At 52.1% G+C, this 21,098-nt stretch overlaps 1 protein-coding gene across 1 annotated transcript; it reads left to right on the plus strand.

Annotated features, from left to right (window-relative positions):
- The first annotated feature begins 109 nt into the window (after nucleotides 1-109).
- On the plus strand, nucleotides 110-20,882 carry SEZ6L2 (seizure related 6 homolog like 2). The gene is made up of 18 exons (XM_064295817.1): nucleotides 110-1,477; nucleotides 2,401-2,532; nucleotides 3,231-3,530; nucleotides 4,516-4,655; nucleotides 4,924-5,125; nucleotides 9,333-9,518; nucleotides 10,241-10,409; nucleotides 10,955-11,118; nucleotides 14,096-14,296; nucleotides 14,753-14,891; nucleotides 15,663-15,859; nucleotides 16,002-16,196; nucleotides 18,735-18,926; nucleotides 19,042-19,233; nucleotides 19,747-19,785; nucleotides 19,939-20,056; nucleotides 20,183-20,279; nucleotides 20,771-20,882. Exons 1-18 carry the CDS (start codon nucleotides 1,399-1,401, stop codon nucleotides 20,798-20,800), a joined length of 2,772 nt encoding a protein of 923 aa, XP_064151887.1. The 5' UTR covers nucleotides 110-1,398; the 3' UTR covers nucleotides 20,801-20,882.
- The last annotated feature ends 216 nt before the right edge of the window (nucleotides 20,883-21,098 follow it).

The following is a 21,098-nucleotide window of genomic DNA, read 5'->3' on the forward strand; positions in this document are numbered from 1 at the left end:
CCACGTGGGGCAGCAGGGGCCACTGCACCAACCTCCAGCCGCCCGCAATGCGAAAAGAAGTGGGCGGGGCCTGGGCGGGGGCGGGACAAATTCAGGGGCGGAGCCAGCTCGCCGACTGACTGACAGGGCTGGCCCTCTGGTCCTGGGCCTGGGATGCCGTGGCCTATCGGTTACCCCCTGTCCTCCCATCAGTCAGCCTGTGACTCCTCTACCCTTTCGCCTTCACAGGAGCCCGCCCTGGGCGTGAGCCTGATCGACAGCGAAAGCGGCTTCAGCCAATCGCCGACGGGCTTGCTCAGGCGGGGCCGAGAAGAGAGCTGTCCGCATGCTGGTGGTGCTGAAAACAGCGCACTCCAGAGGCATGTGAGGGAGCCCAGCAGAGAAAATCAGTTGAAGGCGCCTGGCAGCTGGCCGGGGGCAAGTTGTATGTAAGAGCAGGGGTCTCCCCAGGCCGTGTCCCGTCACCCTAGATTTCTCACGAACGTGGAAATTCGCCATTTTCCTGGGGGAGGGGGAAGCCCGATCCTCATCAGCCTCTCTGTAAAGGGGAAGAAGTCCCATGAAGGGTCCGGATGTGGGGAGGGGGCATATTGGGGGGCCAGAGCAGGTGCGAACCCAGCTGTGCCGCCTCTCGGCGCCCTGGGAAGAGGACATTCAGATTCCAGATGTGCTGGAATGGTAGGGGGTGTGGGGACGTAATTACTGCTAGGACCGGAGAGTTTCCTTTGCCTCCCCTAGGGGCCGCGGGAGTGAGGGCTACGGTCCTCGCTCAAATGGTCCCTCCTTCCTGCTTCTGCACTTCCTCCTCCCCCCAAAAAATAAATCCTAGGCCCCTCCCCTCGACCGTCCCCAGGATCTGACGTGGGCTCCATACCTTTCTCAGCTTCTGCCTCCCGCAGCCCCAGTGCCCGAGCTTCGACTCTCTCGGTTCTGCAACCCCCTCCCCTTCCCACTCCTCTCCCGCAGAGCCCTGCTAGAGCCCAGTAGAGATCCTCCGGATTTCCAACCCCACCCCAGAGCTCCGGAAACCGCTTTGCCCCTCCCCACATCCCCAGCTGGAGATTCAGCCAGCCCGGTGGACCCAGGCGCCCAAGCAAGAGGGTAACCCGGGCGACCCAGCCTTTTCGGCCCTCTCGGCCCCACCCCCTGCACTCGGAGCCGCGCCCCCTTCTACCACCGACCGGGGAGCAGAAGACTGAAGAGGTTGGGCAAGGGGGGCCTCTAGGCGCCCCCCAGCCCAATTCCACCCCTCCATCCTAGGAGCACAAAAATTGTCTTCCTTTGGTGACCCCTAGAAGGAGAAAAAAAAATTAAAGGAAAGATAAAAGGAGACGGAGGAAAGGTGGCAACTAGATTATTAAGGAGAGGCGCAGAGGAGAGAAATCTGGGTGAGTCGCCATGGGGACCCCCAGGGCCCAGCACCCGCCGCCTCCCCAGCTGCTGTTTCTAATTCTGCTGAGCTGTCCCTGGATTCAGGGTAAGGACAAGGGGATGTGGGGGCGGGCCCGGGGACGGCTTCCAGCGGGGACCTCCGCCCTCCTTTCTCTGAACACCCGCGGGGGAGGAGATGGGCAACGCGGACAGGGAAGGGGCCTGACAAGGCTTTCCGGCTTGTTCCCAGAGCCCCGAACCCCCTCATCTTGAAGCAGTGGAGAAATGAATGAGGGAAGATTTTAGCAGCATCTTAGGGGTTAAATCCAGGAAGGAGGGCTGGGGAAGTTGGGGCGGGGGGTGTCTGCGGACGTGGCAGAACCACGCTGGATACCTGGGTCGGAGATGGAGGTGCTTGCTGGGAGAGATGCCAGACGCTGCACACACAAATGATCTTAGACATAGGGACAAAGACAGATGGACGGAGACAGAGCTCTGAGACCAGATATTCAGTCCCCTACTCTGACCCCCAACCAGACTCCAGAGAAGGAGACAGAGACTGCAGATAATCAGAGAGAGAGAGGGAGAGAGGAGGGATGCCACACTGAAGACAGAGAAACCTAGACAGAAAGCTGGGACACTGCAGAAGCAAGGGCTGGGAGGCGCTTGCGGCCAGACTTTCCGCAGAGCCCCAGGGTTGGGGGAGAGTGCCAATGAGGTGAAAAGGAAGGCAGCACTGACTGATGCCCCCTCTCTGCCCTGGCAGTGCTGTCCAAGGACCATAAGAGCCAACGTGCTTACTGAAGGCCCAGCAGCCTGGGTGAAAGGCAGAGTGGGAGCACTGGAGTGGGAGGGGCAGCTGGGATCCCCTCCCCCAATCTTGGCTCTCAGCCCATTCTGGGACCCTGTGAGCCCCTGAAGGCCCAGCTGACTGAATAAGAAAGGAGGAAGAGCTCTGGAAAGGACCTTTGTAAAGAAAGGAGGGGCTGGGGGAGGAAGGGGAGGGGCTCACACGACTTCACTTCCTAGGTCTGCCCCTGACGGAGGAGGAGACACTGCTAGACCCTGGAAGTGAGACCCCCACAGTGGCCCCTGAGGCCCTGGCTGAGCTGCTCCATGGGGCCCTGCTGAGGAGGGGCCCGGAGATGGGCTACCTGCCGGGTGAGGCTCCCAGCGTGGCAGAAGTGATAGAGACAGAGAGATTTGGGGGGCCAGGCTAGAAGAGAGAGAGACTGCAAAAGGGGGTGAGACTCCCCAAAAAGGCCATTGAAATTCAGAGGGAGACAGAGAGACAGTTGGAGAGAATCAGACAGGGTATAGACAGTCAGAGGGCCAGAGAAATAGAGACAAGGTGATCAAGATACAGGCAGAACAACAGACACACACAGAGAAAGACAGATGGAAGCTCAGAACCACACAGATTCAGAGAAATAATGGTGGGAGAGAGAGATCCAGAGAGAGACTAGCAGAGCAACAAAATCAAAGAGAGAAAAGAATACTATACAGAGAAATAAAGAGCTCCAGAGAGTGCAAAAGAGAGACGTAGAGAAGAAAGGAGTAACCAGGAGACAGCCAGATCTGAACGGGGAGGCTGAGAAAGAGGCTCAAGGAGACAGTTGGGGTGGAAGGGCCTGGGTTGAGAGCTGGGAGGCAAAGAGAGGAGTGATGGTCGGGCTGTGGAAGCCTTGGGAGGAGGGAAGGCGGGGAGCTTGGATAGGGAGGGGAAAGATGGGGGGCCAACAGATTGCGGGGAGGCCTTTTGTGTTCATTAGGGGACCCCCAGTCTCCTTCAGCCTTGACCCACACCCAGGGCTCCAATGTGTTCCTCACATACCCTGACTTTCCTTGCACTGTCCCAGGATCTGATCCAGGCCCTACACTAGCCACCCCTCCAGCCAGCCAGACTCTTGCAGCACCCTCCCTGCTGTGGGCCACTGAGCCAGGGACAGGGCCTCTGACGACAGCCGTGACCCCCAAGGGGGCCAGGGGGGCAGGCCCCACCGCGCCAGAGCTGCTGACCCCACCCCCAGGAACTACAGCCCCACCCTTGCCCAGCCCCGCCTCCCCAGGCCCACCCCTCAGTCCTGAGGGAGGGGAGGAGGAGACCACCACAACCATCATCACCACGACAACTGTCACCACCACAGTGACCAGCCCAGGTGAGGTGATTAAAAGGGTAGTGTCCAAGGATTCTAGGTTTGGATGGGGGAGCTGGCTTCTGGGAATATGTGGAAAAAGGGGTTCTGAGTACAGTACAAATGGGAGAGAGATGTCTGCATAATACTAATAAGGGCTAACATTATATACTCTTACTCTGTGCCTGGTGGTGGAGTGGATAAAGCGCTGGGCTGCTAACCAAAAGGTTGGCCATTAGAACCCACCAGCCCCTCCAAGGAAGAAAGATGTGGCAGTCTGCTTCAGTAAAGATTATAGCCTTGGAAACTCTATGAGGCGGTTCTACTTTGTTCTGTAGGGTAGCTAGTGAATCGGAATTGACTGATGGCAATGGTTTGGTTTGTTTTGGTTAATGTGCCAAAGGAGTCCTGGTGATGCAATGGTTTAGAGCTCAGCTAATCAAAAGGTCTGCAGTTTGAACCTATCAGCCACTCTGCGGAAGAAAAGACCTGATCACATGCTCCAGTAAAGATTTAGCCTAGGAAACCTTCTGGGGCATAGGATCACTATGAGTTGGAATCGACTCCATGGCACACAACAAAAACTATATGCCAAGATCCCTGGATGGCGTAAAATGATTTGCACTCAACTACGAACATAAAGGTTAGCGGTTTGAACAAACCCAGCGGTGCCACGGAAGAAAAGCTTGGAGATCTGCTTCTGTAAAGATTACAGCCAAGAAAACCCCATTGAGCAGTTCTACTCTGTAACACACGGGGTCGTCATGAGTCAGAAGTGACTTGACGGCAACAGGTTTGGTTTGGTTACTATGTGCCAGGCATCTTTCTATGTGTTTTATCTGTTTTACAGTTGGGGAAGGGAGTTCTGGGCCCAGATGAGAGAAAGGGCATTGGATAACGATGGTAATGGGAGCTGGGGAGAAGACACCTAAGGACCTCTGGAGTTGATTGGCTGGGAGGACAAGAGCACAGGGGTTCTCTCAACTCCAGCCACTTATTATCCCTCTAGTTCTGTGTAACAACAACATCTCCGAGGGTGAAGGGTATGTGGAGTCTCCAGATTTGGGGAGCACTGCCAGCCGCACCTTGGGGCTCCTGGACTGCACTTACAGCATCCACGTCTACCCTGGCTACGGCATTGAGATCCAGGTAACTGGACCTAAGCATCTGAAACACCCACATCCTTTATTCCGGGCCCAGGAGCGTTCACAGGTTTTGTCTGGGAGCCAGAGAACCTGGGCTGTGTGGCAGCACTCCTCCCTCAGCCTGTTTTCTGACTCAGGTTATCTCAAAGACTCTCCTGGAGTCCTACAATTTGACTAATATCAACGTGGTGTTTGGGCCACTACAAACAGAAAGGGAAGGCAGGGGTCTTAGGGAGTCACCCACCCTGACTGACTTGTGCTGGTTTCTATAGGTGCAGACGCTGAACCTGTCTCGGGAGGAGGAACTGCTGGTGCTGGCTGGTGGGGGATCTCCAGGCCTGGCCCCCAGACTCTTGGCCAACTCCTCTATGCTGGGAGAAGGACAGGTTCTTCGGAGCCCAACCAACCGGCTGCTCCTGCACTTCCAGAGCCCGCGGTCCCCTAGAGGCAGTGGCTTCAGGATCCACTATCAGGGTGAGGGTCCTGGTGGAAGGGCACGGGCCACACTGGGCACAGGGGACAGCTCTGGGATCTCTCCAAGCACAGGGAGTTGCTGGGGAATTTTCGCCCGACTGGGGCACTGGGGAGCAGAACCCTCAAAGGAGACCCATACACACTTGTCTAACCACTCACAGACTTATGTCTGGGTATATACCCATCCAAGTGGCAGTTCATCCATTCACTGAACAAGGGTTTATTGAGTGTCTACTTTGGACCAGGCCCTGTGTTAGCCTTGGGGAGAGGAATGAACAGCCAGGTAGAAATCTGATTTCAAGGGACTCAGAATCTAGGTAGAGAGACAGAGAGGTAATCAGGTTGATTATAATTCAATGAGATAAGGACAATGATGGAAGAAATACAGGCAGGGGGAGCAAATATCAAAGGAACCTAAATTTCTTCTAAGGAAGATAGGGAAACTTTCTTGGAGGAAGTGATGTCTAGGTGGAGCTCTAAAGGATGAGTTAGTCAGGGGAAGGGAAGGAAGGAGGGAAAGAGGAAGGCAGGTGTCTAGATGGATGAAAAAGCATATTCCAAGACCAGAGAGGAGAGAAATACGACCCCTTGAGGAACTGAAATAATTCAGCATGAAAGACAGAATTTTCCTAGTGTGTGACCTTGGACAAGTTACTGACCTCTCTGTGCCTCACAGTCTCATCTGAAAAATGGGGATCATAATACCAACCTCATGGTATTGTTAGGAAGATCAAATGAGTTAATGCATGGCAAGTGCTTAAGACAATGTCTGGTATGCAGTGAGAATTCAAAAGGTGTCAGTCAGTAAAAGGTCACAGTAAAAGCACAGGGAGTGGTAGAGAAGTGGGCTGAGACCAGTCTAGGAGGCAGGTTGGATTCAGACCCTGGAAGGCCTTATCTGCTTCAGTAATGAGTTCAAACTACTTCATCTTGCAAGTGAGGGGGAGGCATTTTGAAATGTTTTAAGCCTTCAGAGAGTGACAGTTCTGGGAGCTGTGGGGCAGGGGGAGATATATATCCGTGTAGGACTGTATTCATGAGCACCGACCCCCAGACGACCTACACACACGGGTACATTCATACCCACCTGGGTGTATAGGAACCTTCTGCAGTGCAAGTGTGTGTTCTAGCGTACATGCATGCCTAAGGCAAGGGGCCTGGCCCACTGTTCCCAGTCTCCAAGATCCTTTCTCCTGTGCTCTTCAGAAACAGAGAAGGACCCGCATGTTGCTGTCAGTGCCGCATTACCTCATGGCCTTGCCTGGCTCCATGTACGCTGCCCCTAGTTAGCTCTGCTGACCCCAGGTCCCTTGGGGAGCATATCCAGACACTTGTGTTACTTCCTCACGTCCCCTCCAGCCTCTCTCTCCTGCTTCTGCTGAGGCTCAGAACCTGCCCCAGGGGCTCATGTGAGCAAGATGGAGGTGCCCAATGCTAGACCTATTTCTAAAGAGGCCAGTGAGCTAGGGGCATGTACTTGGTGGCAGTGGGCCTAGTTGGTGGGGAGCATGAGCAGACCCTGGGGACCCCGGGCCTAGGGCCGGACTTCAGATATACCTAATGAAATGGTTCCACGCTGTCTTCTTTAAGCAGCCACTTCCCCAGGGCATTTAAAATAGGACTCAGAGGCTAAGGGGAACATTTGGGGGAGCAGGACTGTTGCATAAATTGGCCCTCATTACCTGCCTCAGTCTTCCCTGCTTTGCAGCTGCTCCTGGCACCCTGGCGAGGCTCTGTTTAAGCCCTTTTCAGTCTGCACTAACTGGGGCCTCTGGTCCACAGCAGCCTATTACTTTCTCTGAAAGGCCAGAGGCTCCATTACCCCTCACCCCAAGTCCAGCAAACTCTCCGATTTACAAAGCCCTTTCACCAACCATTAGTTCATTTGCTTCTCACAGCAACCCTGGGGGATGGCTGTAGTCAGCCCATCTCTCAGAGGTGGAAAAAGACTCAAAAGTTATGTGGGTTGCTCAGCCACCTGCAAATTCATTGCAGAGTTAGAAATCAGACCCCAGAATCCCTGGCTCCCAGTTAGTCATGAATTAAGGCTGAGGGCTAGGTGATTAACATTTTCCGAGTACTTTCTCTGTACCAGGTGCTTTGCGTGTGTTTTTTAACTTAACTTTCAGGCCAGTCCTCAGTGGCAGGAATTATTATTGCCATTTACAGGCGAAAGGCCCCTAGAGGTGAAGTCAGCTGCTCCAAGTCATACAGCTAATAGGTCGTGGAGCTGGGACTGGAACTTAGGTCTCCTTGTCTCCAAATCCAGTGCTTTTAAACCACTCCACACTGCCTTGTGGCTGCATCAATTATCAGTTGACTAGATTTTTAGAAGACCAAAAATTAAACAAAAGTTAAATAAGGCTGAGTTCAATCTCCTGGGGAAAACAATAGGCAGTGGTTAATGTAATGATTGGGTTATGCATGTTGGACTGTGTACAGTCAAGGGAGCAACTACCTCTGTTAGGGAGGGAAGGTGTCAGGAAGGCTTCGTGGAAGAGGTCATATTTAAGTTACTACTTGAAAGCTGAGAAAGCGGGAGGAGAGAGCCTTTCAAGTAGGGGCGATGGTATAAGCAAAAGCATGAGGTGGGACCTCAAGGAGTCACAAAACTGATGTGTAGGATACACAGATTGTCAGTCCTGAGAACCAAAGCTGGAGGTGCTAGATTGGACTCAGTTGTGGAGGGCCTTGAACGTCATTTGGACTTGATTCTGTAGACCATTAAGAATCATTACAGAGCCTATATGATGCAAATGGGAGCCCTGGTGGTGCAGTGTTTAAGAGCGTGGTTCCTAACCAAAAGGTCAGCAATTCGAATTCACCAGCCGCTCCTTGGAAATCCTATGTGGCAGTTCTACTCTGTCCTATAGGGTCACTATGCTTCAGAATCAACTGAGGGTAATGGGATTATTATGCAAATCACTGTGTTCTAGAAGGTTCATTTTGTATCTATCTAACTCAGTAAACTGTGGACTCCTGAAGGTCAAAGCCTGGGTCTTTTTCATCTGTGTTCCCACTGCCCACCCAGGAAATGCTTGTTGAGTTATGAAATAGGGAGGGACTAGGTGTCTCATAGAATCACTCAGGGCTGGTGAGTCAGAGAAAGCAAAGCCCAGGCAAGGTAGTGTCTCCCAAGTCCTCTGCTAACCCAAGCCTGCCTCTCCTTCGAGTCCTGGTTTTGGTGCACCTCCTCCAGAAAGCTCTTCTTGATAAGCTCTGCCTGGTTCTGAAACATAGACACACAAAGCTCTGTAGGATCCAGTTGAGAGTCATCATTTACTGACAAGTCACTTTCTATTTATTGTTTGTTTTATCCCATCTGATTACACAAGGATTTTAGGAGGCTTACAAGAATAATGCAAGCAATACAACTGTATAGAATCAATCAAAAAAAAAAATTTGACATCAGGCGGCTGTACAGGCCTGCTGCTAGGGACAAGCCTCAGTCTGGTTCTGAGCTTCCTGGCAGCCAGTGCGAAAAGGGACAGTACGCATGTGTCACTGCAAGAAGGAAAAAATAAACCAATTCCTCAAGGGAAACAAAGCTTTCCCCAGCACTTTACTTTCACTGAGAGCACTGAGTATTTCCATAAGCTCTTTAAAGGCAAAATAGTCAAAGCTCCTAAAGGAGCTTCATGTGGCTTCCCTAGGTGAGAGATAAGGGCACAATATCACACTGCACCTCAGTGGAGGAAAGTCTGTGTGTGTGGAGGGAAGAAATTGCTGTGAGGCACTTAATTACTTAATAGCCTCAGTTTTTACATCTGGAAAATGGGTCACAGAGTCTTTCTCTGCCTACCTCAAAAGCACTGAGTGAACCTACTTTGGAAGCTGAACAAGCCCTGCAAATACTATTTGTTATTGTTAGAGGTGGACGGAATTCAGTGATCAGTTGATTTGCCTGTGGTCACAAAGCAAATGAGTGCCAGGATCCCGAATAACTTCTCTGAGCCTCAGGTTCCTCATCTGTAAAATGGAGGCCAAAGTGGGTAAATGACAAAGATTAGGAGAGATAAGGGATGTTGATATTACCTCTTGTGAGGAGGTGTGCCCGTATCAGGCTCTCATTCTTCAGTGTGGACTCCAGTATAGAGCTAGCTTGTGCCCCCCTGGGAATCTGGAGAAGGAGAGCAAGCTCTGGGGGACTGGTGACGGGGTGGCATGGGAAAATAAGCCCTCCTTCTCCCTGCTCTGCCTGGTCCAGCCTATCTCCTGAGCTGCGGCTTCCCTCCCCGGCCAGCCCATGGGGACGTGAGTGTGACGGACCTGCACCCTGGAGGTACTGCCACCTTCCACTGTGACTCGGGCTACCAGCTGCAGGGTGAGGAGACCCTTATCTGCCTCAATGGCACCCGGCCAGCTTGGAGCGGTGAACCCCCTAGCTGCATGGGTGAGTCTTCTGCCACCATGGGTGGGGATGTCTGTCTCAGAGACCCTTTGGGAGAATCCTATCTTGGGAACCTCCATCTTTGGGAAAAATTCATCTTGAAAGGTTTCTACCCTGAACAGTCTCTATCCCAGTGTCTCTATCTGAAGCCCTTTGTACTAGGGGCTGCTGTCCTCAGGGGATCTCCTAAGATGTCCCACCTGGAAAGTTTTCATTTTGAGAGTCATCATTTTTGGGGGTCCCTTCCCTAAGGCCATCCTCATCCTAGGAAAAACCATTCTCAAGTCCATAATCTGGAGGGTCTCCATCCTCGGGAATTCCATCCTATGGAGCCTTTATTCTGGGAGTCCCCATCTTGACGGTTTTCTCCTGAGCGTTTCAATTCTGGGTATCCCTATAACTGGGGTTTCCATCATGGGGTCCCAATCACGGGGGGTCTTCATGCAGGCTATCCCTATCTGGGGAGTCTTCATGTTAGCAGAATCTCCATTGTGCGGGGTGCCCATCCTGGGGCTTTTATACTCCAGGGCTGATTCCCCTCATGGGTGGTGACCTGGAGAAGCTCTTGTCCTCTGGGGCAAGCCTGTGAGGCAGAGGCATCCCTGGGCCAGGTCCCAACCAAGGTGGTGGATGCAACAGTTCCAACAATGGGTCTGAGAAGGGCTGGGGCTCCAAGGAGGACAAGTCACCCCAGACTGGCCTTAACCTACCCCCTCTGCCCACAGCATCCTGTGGTGGCACCATCCACAACGCTACACTGGGCCACATTGTGTCCCCCGAACCCGGGGGAGCAGCAGGGCCCAACCTCACCTGCCGCTGGGTCATTGAAGCAGCCGAGGGACGCCGGCTGCACCTGCACTTCGAAAGGGTCTCACTAGATGAGGACAATGACAGGTGAAGTTTTGGGCCTCAGGACAGCAGGAAAGTTACAGTGGGGGTCAGACAGACCTGGGTTAGATCCCAGTTGGGCTAGGGGTCAAACAGTTTAATTCTTCCCCTTTCTTAGGCAGTATAGTGGGCAACCTTAGACAAGTCCCTTAACCTCTCTGTGCCTCAGTTTATTCCTCTGTAGAACAGAGATAATAGTATCTCCCTCTTAAGGTTTCTGTGAGGATAAATTAAGATATGTTAAGTGCTTAGAACGGTGCCTAGCACATGGTAAGTGCTCTAAAAGTCTTTCCAGCTGCAGCAGCATTATCACTCTTTATCTAACAAGCTGGTATCCCAGCTCTGCCACTACTTGCTATGTGATGTGAGGCAAGTTACTTGATCTCTCTGTGCCTTGGTTTCCTCATCTCTAAAATGAGGAATATTAATATCTGCCTCAAGGGTTGTTGTGAGGATTAAATGAAATAAAACATGTAAAGGGTTTCTTATAAGGGTGCATGGCACATAATAATAAGTGAGGAGAGCTCCAATCACTGCTCTGTCTGTTCCAGGCTGATGGTGCGCTCGGGAGGTGGTCCCTTATCCCCGGTGATCTATGACTCAGACATGGATGATGTTCCAGAACGGGGTCTCATTAGTGATGCCCAGTCCCTCTACGTGGAGCTGCTCTCAGAGACACCTGCCAACCCCCTGCTGCTGAGCCTCCGATTTGAAGGTAAGTGTATCTCCCCCTCCCAGGCCCTAACCCTTGCACCTTCCTCTCCTTTTGACTGCCAGGCATAGTCACAAGTGCATGCTCCATTACTGCTCATCTGTTTTGAATCTGTGAAAGCTGAATTGTTCCCTCACCCTAAAACTACAAAGATCACTTCATACAGCTGCCTTCTAATTCCCTGAGGTGGTCTTTCTGATTAAGCTTCAGGTATGGCTGGATCCAGGTACATAGTCAGGAGACCAGTTATCTCAATCTCTTGGTTCTTCTTTCCTCTGTGTTGGCTCCATTCTCAGGCAGGTTCTCAGAGAGGGAAGGAGAAAGCACATCTTTTTTCTGACAGCATCGGCAAAAATGCCAAGAAAGGCTCTCATTGGTCTGGCTTGGGTCATATGCCTATGCCTGAAACAATCACTGAAGCTAGGGGCAGGTGGTGTTGTAATTGTCAGACCCACATCACATTGTCATACCTGATGTGTCTCCCAAAAGAAAAATAGAGGTGTTGTGACCAAAAGATGGGGAAACAGATGCCAGGCAGATAGAAACAACAGCCATGTGCTATAGCCATTATGAGCTAAAATAAAGGTAGCTTGTGGACAAGATGGAGAAAGCTGTGTTCATTCAGAGGAGGTAAAAGTCATTTCCTGCTAAGAGGTCAGTGATGATGGGAGAAAAGGCATTTGAGCCAGGTCTTAAAGGAAGGAGAATATTTTAAAAGAGAAAGATTGGGGAAGAGCATCTCAGGTGGAAGGAACAGTGTGAGCAAAGTTGAGGAGCTATAGAAATTTCTGGTATTTTGAGAAATAGAATTTGAGCGTGGCTAGAGCAGAGGATTTGTGCAAACAGTAGCAGGAAAGAGATAAAGCAAGCAAAACAGAAATGGGAAGGGTTAGCTTCTAGTATGAATCATGGGAGAAATGGAATTTGCACTAGGTCCTGATTCAGGGTGGGCAGGATTTTGACATAACACCTCATCAGGTTATGTAGCAGTGAAATAGGACAGTAGATCTGCAAAAGTAAATTGTTTGATAGATTCTAAGAGTGCTAAAGGAAAGAGAGCGCTGGTCTTTTAATAAGAATTCCTGGGTTTGAGGCCTGGCTCCATAGTTGTGGGTATTATGTCTCTGTGGGTTTCAGATTCTTCATCTGTAGACAAGGAACCTAAGTCTTAACCTTTCAGGTAGTTTTGCAGCTAAGGCGTGATCAGGTAGCCAAGAACGAAAATGTCTGACAAGTGTTCATTTTTTTTTTTTTTAATAACTTTTATTAAGCTTCAAGTGAACGTTTACAAATCCAATCAGTCTGTCACATATAAGTTTACATACATCTCACTCCCTACTCCCACTTGCTCTCCCCCTCTTGAGTCAGCCCTTTCAGTCTCTCCTTTCTTGACAATTTTGCCGGCTTCCCTCTCTCTCTATCCTCCCATCCCCCCTCCAGACAAGAGTTGCCAACACAATCTCAAGTGTCCACCTGATATCATTAGCTCACTCTTCATCAGCGTCTCTCTCCCACTCGCTAACCAGTCCCTTTCATTTCTGATGAGTTGTCTTCGGGGATGGTTCCTGTCCTGTGTCAACTGAAGGTCTGGGGAGCATGGCCGTCGGGATTCCTCCAGTCTCAGTCAGACCATTAAGTTTGGTCTTTTTATGAGAATTTGGGGTCTGTATCCCACTGATCTCCTGCTCCCTCAGGGGTCCTCTGCTGTGCTCCCTGTCAGGGCAGTCATCGATTGTGGCCGGGCACCAACTAGTTCTTCTGGTCTCAGGATGATGTAGGTCTCTGGTTCATGTGGCCCTTTCTGTCTCTTGGGCTCTTAGTTGTCGTGTGGCCTTGGTGTTCTTCATTTTCCTTTGCTCCAGGTGGGTTGAGACCAATTGCTGCATCTTAGATGGCTGCTTGTTAGCATTTAAGACCCCGGACGCCACATTTCAAAGTGGGATGCAGAATGATTTCATAATAGAATTATTTTGCCAATTGACTTAGAAGTCCCCGAAAACCATGTTCCCCAGACCCCCGCACTTGCTCCGCTGACCTTTGAAGCATTCATTTTATCCCAGAAACTTCTTTGCTTTTGGTCCAGTCCAATTGAGCTGACCTTCCATGTATTGAGTGTTGTCTTTCCCTTCACCTAAAGCAGTTCTTATCTACTGATTAATCAATAAAAAACCCTCTCCTACCCTCCCTCCCTCCCCCCCTCGTAACCACAAAAGTATGTGTTCTTCTCAGGTTTACTATTTCTCAAGATCTTATAATAGTGGTCTTATACAATATTTGTCCTTTTGCCTCTGGCTAATTTCGCTCAGCATAATGCCTTCCAGGTTCCTCCATGTTATGAAATGTTTCACAGATTCGTCACTGTTCTTTATCGATGCATAGTATTCCATTGTGTGAATATACCACAATTTATTTACCCATTCATCCGTAGATGGACACAAGTGTTCATTTTTGTTGGCTTGGCCCAAAGTCAAAACTGAGTAGCTTTTGAATTCACCGCAATTTTGGATTCTAGCAACAGCATGGATAATCGGGGATGGTCAGATCTGTTATTTTCAAGAGAACACACCTACACAAGCCAGTTCTCCAAAGACACCTTTTCTCCCCACTTTGCAGTTTCCAGAGCCGTGTGTCTGTGACTGGAAATCAAGTGATCTAGGTTGGAGGCCTGGTTCTGTCACTGCCCAGCTAAGTGACCTTGGTCAATTGGCTTTACAGATGAGTCCCCACATCTGTAGAATGGTGGCTGGGGTTTGGATTAGCCTAGGGATTTCCCTCCAGAGACCAAGAAGGTAACATAAATGTGAGAATGGGGAGTGTCTGGGGTCTTGGCAAAATGGAGAGTGTAAGTTAAGTCCAAGGGCAATCAACTTTTAAAAAACCCACTGAGTGGCCAAACCGCATCTGAATTCAGCCTGAGGTCCAGTTTGAGGTCCCTGGGACCTGTCCCAGCACTTAGTTTCTGTGACTGACTCCTTTCTAGCCTTTGAGGAGGATCGCTGCTTCGCCCCCTTCCTGGCACATGGCAATGTCAGCACCACGGACCCTGAGTATCGCCCAGGGGCACTGGCCACCTTCTCATGCCTCCCAGGATATGCCCTGGAGCCCCCTGGGCCCCCCAATGCCATCGAATGTGTGGATTCCACAGAACCCCATTGGAATGACACAGAGCCAGCCTGTAAGGGTGAGTCCTCCATCTCCCAAGGCATCCTTCAGACTAAAGACTACCTCCTGGACTGGGGATACTAGGAAGGTCATTCAGGAGACAGACTTCCATATCTAAGCATTGGGTAAATGCTGTTCCTTTCAGAGCCTCAGCAGTTTTCTTAGCTGAATAATTAGTAGGCTTGTTACAGAATTCAGGGATGACAAACCCAAATGCCTTCAAGAGGTGCAGCTGGAACTGGGCTAAGTCATGGATGGTGGTGATGGGCAGGCTGGGGAGTCGGTGGGGCTCATTAAGAGCAGGGCTAAGGACTGGGCACAACAGGACCTAGGAGTAGCAAGAAACAGGTGGATAATAGATAATGGGAAACATGTGAAGCACACCGGTGCGAACGGTTGGGAGAGGAGAGGACTGTGGTGAAATGGAGGCTGTATGCCCACCTGGGTCCTGAATCTGACACTTCTTCCACCGCAGCCATGTGTGGAGGGGAGCTATCTGAGCCTGCTGGTGTGGTCCTCTCTCCAGACTGGCCCCAGAGCTATAGCCCTGGCCAGGACTGCGTTTGGGGCCTGCACGTCCAGGAGGAGAAGCGCATCTTGCTCCAAGTTGAGATGTATGTGTGTGTTCTGTAGAGGGTGTGGGTGTGGGCTCAGCCAAGTGTGGTATGATGGATGACCAGCCTGCATCCTGAGCCTGGCTGGCTATTCTATTTCTAAACAAGATTCAGTGAATATATGGTCTGAGGAAAGAGGGGGCAAAAGATTCAGGATGGGCAGAAGGGGTGGCCAGTCGACCTAGGTTCAAATCACTTATTAGTCAGGTGACCTTGGACAAGTAAGTGGGGGTAATGCAGTGTTCCTTAGGGGCTTTTATGAAAAAGGGGCTCTGGCCTTTGGTGATTTCTGTGGCTGCCCCTGGAGCGATTTCCAGGGACCCAAGCCCAGGCTGTTTCATCATCACCAGCACTCAAGGTGAGGGTGGGGACCAGGGAATCCATTGAGTTGATTTGGTAGGAGGTGGTCATGTGCCTGGACAGAGCCACAGTGTGCAAGCCAAAAAACAGGAGGGCCTGGAGTTGTGCCAGGTGGTAACTAGCCGGGCCTGTGATTAGCCAGAGCTGGAGCTGGGCTAGGCTGGGATCCGTGGTGATGGAGGAGGGACTGGAGAGGACAAGAATTAGTAAGGGGTAGCGTTGGGGATTGGGCAGCAGGAACTGGGAGGAGCCAAAGAACGCGAGGAACTAGGAGTGACTAGCAAAGGCGAGAAATCTGTGATGTACGAAGTGGGGCTGGGGAGTAGGTGGGTTTACTAATGAACCGCTTTGGGGATTAGGCAGAACTGGATGGGAGGGGCCGGTTGTAGCCACTGACCCCACTCTCTGCAGCCTGAATGTGCGTGAAGGGGACATGCTGACGCTATTCGACGGGGATGGTCCCAGTGCCCGAGTCCTAGCCCAACTGCGGGGACCTCAGCCGCGCCGCCGCCTCCTCTCCTCCGGGCCCGACCTCACGCTGCAGTTCCAGGCTCCGCCCGGGCCCCCAAACCCGGGCCTGGGCCAGGGGTTCGTGCTACACTTCAAAGGTACTGGGGGCTAGGGTCCCGAGATGGGCAGGGCTCCAGCAGGCCAGCAAGCCCGGGAAGGCGCCCCGGGGCGAGGCCCGCGAGACTGGAAGGGCGCCCTGAGTCAAAAGACAGCCTCCAAACTCACCGTCTTTCCCTGCAGAGGTCCCGAGGAACGACACATGCCCTGAGCTGCCACCTCCGGAGTGGGGCTGGAGGACGGCGTCCCATGGGGACCTGATCCGGGGCACAGTGCTTACTTACCAGTGCGAGCCTGGCTATGAACTGCTTGGGTCCGACATTCTTACCTGCCAGTGGGACCTGTCCTGGAGCGCTGCGCCGCCTGCCTGCCAAAAGAGTGAGCTGGGACCCTGCGGGTCTGTGCTGCGCCTCCATCTCATCTGGTCCCGCCTCCATCCCCTCTGGGCTCTGTCTTCGTCCTTTTCTGTCCCTGCCCCGGTCCTCTCTGGGTTCCATCCTTTCGCTCTGGGTCCTGCCCGGGTCTTCTTCAGGCTCCCTGTGCCCTTTGGGTTCCATCCTTGCACTCCGTGTCCCGCAACTGTCCCCTCTGGGCCCTTCTCTCGTCTTACTCGGCTGCCTCCCTCTGTGTTCCATGGTTGTGGGCTCTGTCTGCCTTTCCTCGGGGTCCCGATTCGTCTTTTCTTGGCCCCGCCCCACCCCTCCTGCCTCTGCCACTGCTCTGAGTCCCACCTTTCTCTACACCTGGTTTTGCCCCCATCCCACTGGGCCCCGCCCCATCAACTCTTGGTTCCGCCCTTCCCGTTCTAGGCCCCGCCCCAATCTCTGAGTCTCCCAACCCCTGACATTCTGAGGAGTCACTTTGCTAAGGCCAGGGCTCGTCAGAGAACTTACCTTTTAATTTTTTTAAGTTTATTTTTGTTGTTGAGAACATACACCAATTCAATAATTTCTACATGTAGAATTCAATGACATTGATTACATTCTTCCAGTTTTGCCACCGTTCTCACCCTCCTTTTCAGGCTTGTACCTCCGCCATTAACAAAAACTCACTGCCCCCTAAGTTTCCTGTCTAATCTTTTTGGGTTGCTGTTGAGACCCTGGTGGTGTTAGTGGTTAATGCTACAGCTGCTAACCAAAAGGTCAGCAGTTCGAATCCACCAGGTGCTTCTTGGAAACTCCATGGGGCAGTTCTACTCTGTCTTATAGGGTTACTATGAGTCGGAGTCGGCGAGGTGGCAGGGGGCTTGGTTTTTGGTTTTGGTTGTCAGATTGACCCCATATAGATAGGTCTTACAACAGCTCAGTGCTCAAGCAACAGACATTCTTTACTAGTTAAGCTTAACTATTGTTTGGTTTTGAGAAGACTTTAGGGGATGTTTTTGGTTTAAGGTTTAAATATTATCTCAGGGCATTAATTTCAGCAGTTTACCCAGCCTCCATGGCTCCAACAAATCTGGATTCCATGACATTTGAACTTCTTTTCTCCATTTTCCCCCTTTTGGTCAGAATTCTTCCATAGAATCTTTTTTCAAAATGTGAGAACTTAGCTTATTTTAAGGCAGGCATTGAAGCCTCCTGCTAGGTTGGGATTAAGTGAAGGAGTTCAGACCCCTCCCCACCCTGACAGAACTCACAGTCTGTGAGCAGGACACATACCTACAGATAATACAGAATAGTAACCAATGGGTGACTACAGGCAAGGTACTTAACACCTCTGAGCCTCAGCTTCATAGGTGAATTAGGAACGGGGGTTGTGAGAAACATGAAAATTTTTTTGTTGCAGCACCTGATGCAGGTAAACAGTAAGTGGTAGCTGCTATATGTATGAAGAAGAGTGGGAAGAGGGATGGATTCACTCTCTCTGGTATGGGGCAGCAGGTTTCACAGAGGAGGCAGCATTTGAAAGAACTAGGAGCATTTATCTTTTAGAAGAGCAAAAAGGGGTGGCATCTTGTCATTTTCTCCAAGTTTTAGAAACCCTGCCAGAGGGATGTGGGACTGTCAGTCTTCCACGTGGCCCTGTGGGATCAATGGGGGGAAAGTTTTAGGAAGCCAGATTTGGGCTGGACACAAAGAAAACTTTATAGGTGACACCTGAGGAAGGAATGAGCGCCCCATCCCTGGAAGGATTCATAGGATGTCAGGCCTGATGAGAGTTCAGCTGGCCCAAAGGAGGAAGCAAGCTGAGGCTCAGGAGGGAGCTTGCCCAAGGCGACACATTGAACCTGAAGCTAAGCTGAGCCCCGAGTCTGCTGAATCTCAGTCCTGTGCTCTATGGCCATGACCCTGAGCAGGGCCTAGCTCTGCCACTCCTTGGCTGAGTGACCATGGGCCAGTCATTTGACCACTGTGAGTTCTGTTAGAAGAAGATGACAGTGACATTGCCCTCTTGGAATCATGAGGGTTAAATGGTATCGCGCCTATAAAATGCTTAGCAGGGTGCCTGGCACAAGTTAGATACAAAAGTGGCTATGATTATGACTCTCCCACAGGGGAGTTGTAAACTCAAATGCCTGCAGGGGTCAGACGGACAGTAAAACGATCGAAGTGGCTGGGCATGATAGGAACGATGGGGAACAGGAGCGCCATGTGCCCGTCTAAAGAGGGCAGCAGCTGCTCTGACCCGGACCATCTGCCATTCAGGCAAACACTGCTGGTGTTCAGCTGCTCCACTCTGGTACAGTGGTTGAATATTTTGAATATTACCCTAGGGTAGGGGTCTGTGGTTGCCCCAATCATCATGTTTTCTGGGAGAAGTCTGAAGTATAAAATGTACTGAATTCTGTTTTTCTAACTCCTGCTCTCTTCATTCTGAGGAAGTGGTGGGCAAGGTGGGAGATGCCCAAGGCTCTCAGCTTCTGGGAGACCTTTTGAGGAATTAAGGCTCTAGCTGATCTTGCCCTCCCACCAACAGTCATGACTTGTGCCGACCCTGGTGAAATCACCAATGGGCACCGCACCGCCTCAGATGCTGGCTTCCCTGTTGGCTCCCACGTCCAGTACCGCTGCCTGCCAGGATATAGCCTGGAGGGGGCGGCTGTACTCACCTGCTACAGCCGGGACACAGGCACGCCCAAGTGGAGCGACCGCGTACCCAAGTGCGCCTGTGAGTCTGAGGGACACTCTGGGAAAGGTGGTGGGTGATCTTGGGGAAATCTTGTCTGCCACATATCGGACCTGCCCATAGCGCAGCTGGCACATGACTGACACTTCCCCTGCAGTGAAGTACGAGCCGTGCCTGAACCCCGGAGTTCCAGAGAATGGCTACCAGACCTTATACAAGCATCACTACCAGGCTGGCGAATCCCTGCGCTTCTTTTGCTATGAGGGCTTTGAGCTCATCGGCGAGGTCACCATCACCTGTGTGCCTGGCCACCCCTCGCAGTGGACCAGCCAGCCCCCGCTCTGCAAAGGTGCCTGGGCAGACAGGGCTGGAGGCAAGAGGGGCATATCAGTGTTGGGGGAGTGATAGGACTGGGAAAATCAGGTAGCAGATTTGAGACCAATGGGTGACCCTGCTGAGCTCCCCATTCACCTCCTGTGAGTAGTCATCCTCAAGGGTGCATCCAGAAGTCCTAGGGAAATTCAGTGTCATGGAATTATGCTAATGGACGTAGTAGAGGGAGCCTTGGTTTGGAAGTCCCTTGCCCTCTCTGAGTCAACTTGTTTCCCAAATTCTAACAATCTGGCTCAGACTTTCCCAGACCCCCAGAAATTTTAGGTGTCTGGAGGAGGAGGTAGAAGGCCCTGCTCTGACTACTCCCCTGCCTCCCCCCACCAAGGGAAGGAGAAAGTTTAGGTTGAGCAAAGGGCAGAGAGAACCAGGCTCTCCAGCCCAGCCCCACCGGGCTCCTGGCCCTCTACCCAGCATCCTTCCCCTCCCTGGCTCAGACCCCGTCCCCCTCCCCTCCCTCCTCTCCCTGCAGTGGCCTATGAGGAGCTCCTGGACAACCGAAAACTGGAAGGTCAGTGAAGGCACAGGTGGAGACCCAGGCCCTGGCCAGGTCGGGAGGGCGAGGCAGAGGCTGGGGGTAGGAGGCCAGGCCCCAGAGGGGTGAGGCCCAGGGCTCAGGGCCCAGGGCAGCTCTGTCTCATTGGCCTCTCTTCCTCCCCACCAGTGACCCAGACCACAGACCCATCACGGCAGCTGGAGGGTGGGAACCTTGCCTTGGCCATCCTTCTGCCCCTAGGTTTGGTCATTATACTCGGCAGTGGTGTTTATATATACTATACCAAGTAAGTACCCTACTCGGGGAGCTGCGGGCTGGAGCAGACCTCCTGCCTGCCTGGCCCAGGATCCTGGGGATACGAGGAGCTCAGGGGCTCACCTGTTGCTAAGCCCTCTATTCCTCACTTTTCCAGGCTGCAGGGAAAATCCCTCTTTGGCTTCTCGGGCTCCCACTCCTATAGCCCCATCACTGTGGAGTCGGACTTCAGCAACCCTTTGTATGAAGCTGGGGTGAGTCCCTCCCCTGCCCCTGGGGCACAACTCTCAGCTCCAGGACTCCATAACTTCCGCTCAAGGGTCTCTGCAATCTCTGTCTTGAGAATTTCAGACTCAGCTGCCTACATATGCTGTGTCCGTGAACAAAGCAAGTCAGGTGTGAATGACAGGGAGTAGGGAGTACTGTAGCTAACTGGAGAACTGGTGCTCCATCTAAAGGATGCGCCTCTAGCCCATTGTTGTCAAGTGGAAACTTAGGCCCAATTGCAAGATCTCCCAATCGTTTAAGACAGTCCAGAAATTTAGATTTTTATGATTTTAAGATACTGCAGAACAAACCAAACACATCTATTGGCCTGATTCAGTCCCCTCCCCACCCCATGACTCCGAATCTCCAGTGACCAGCGTTGGGTGGGTCTTTCACTCTTTTGGATGCTTCTTTCCATTTTGCTGCCTCCTCTGCCCCCATTAGACTCCAGCAACTGATTCCCTCTCTCTGTCTCCAGGATACACGGGAGTATGAAGTTTCCATCTGAATCCCAAGACGGAGGTTACAGGATCCAGGACGCCTCTCCCTCCTGATTCTGGGCAGGGGGCAGTTCAGGACCTGGTTTCTGGCTCCCCTCCTCCCTGTGTAAATAGTCTCCCAGTCCCATGAGGGCGCTCTGATGGCCCTGGAGACCCTACAGTAAATAAACCAGCATCCTGCCGCCCAAAGCCTCATCTTCTCAGTTGCCGACAAGGGGCCTGCCCCCACCCTGCGTGCCCATCACTGGCTTTTGGACCCTGGGAGGGGAACTCAGCCCCCCTGGAACTCCTGGGGCCTCTCCAGCC

This window comes from Loxodonta africana, chromosome 12 (assembly GCF_030014295.1).
Source record: "Loxodonta africana isolate mLoxAfr1 chromosome 12, mLoxAfr1.hap2, whole genome shotgun sequence".
In the NCBI taxonomy this organism is placed as follows: domain Eukaryota; kingdom Metazoa; phylum Chordata; class Mammalia; order Proboscidea; family Elephantidae; genus Loxodonta; species Loxodonta africana.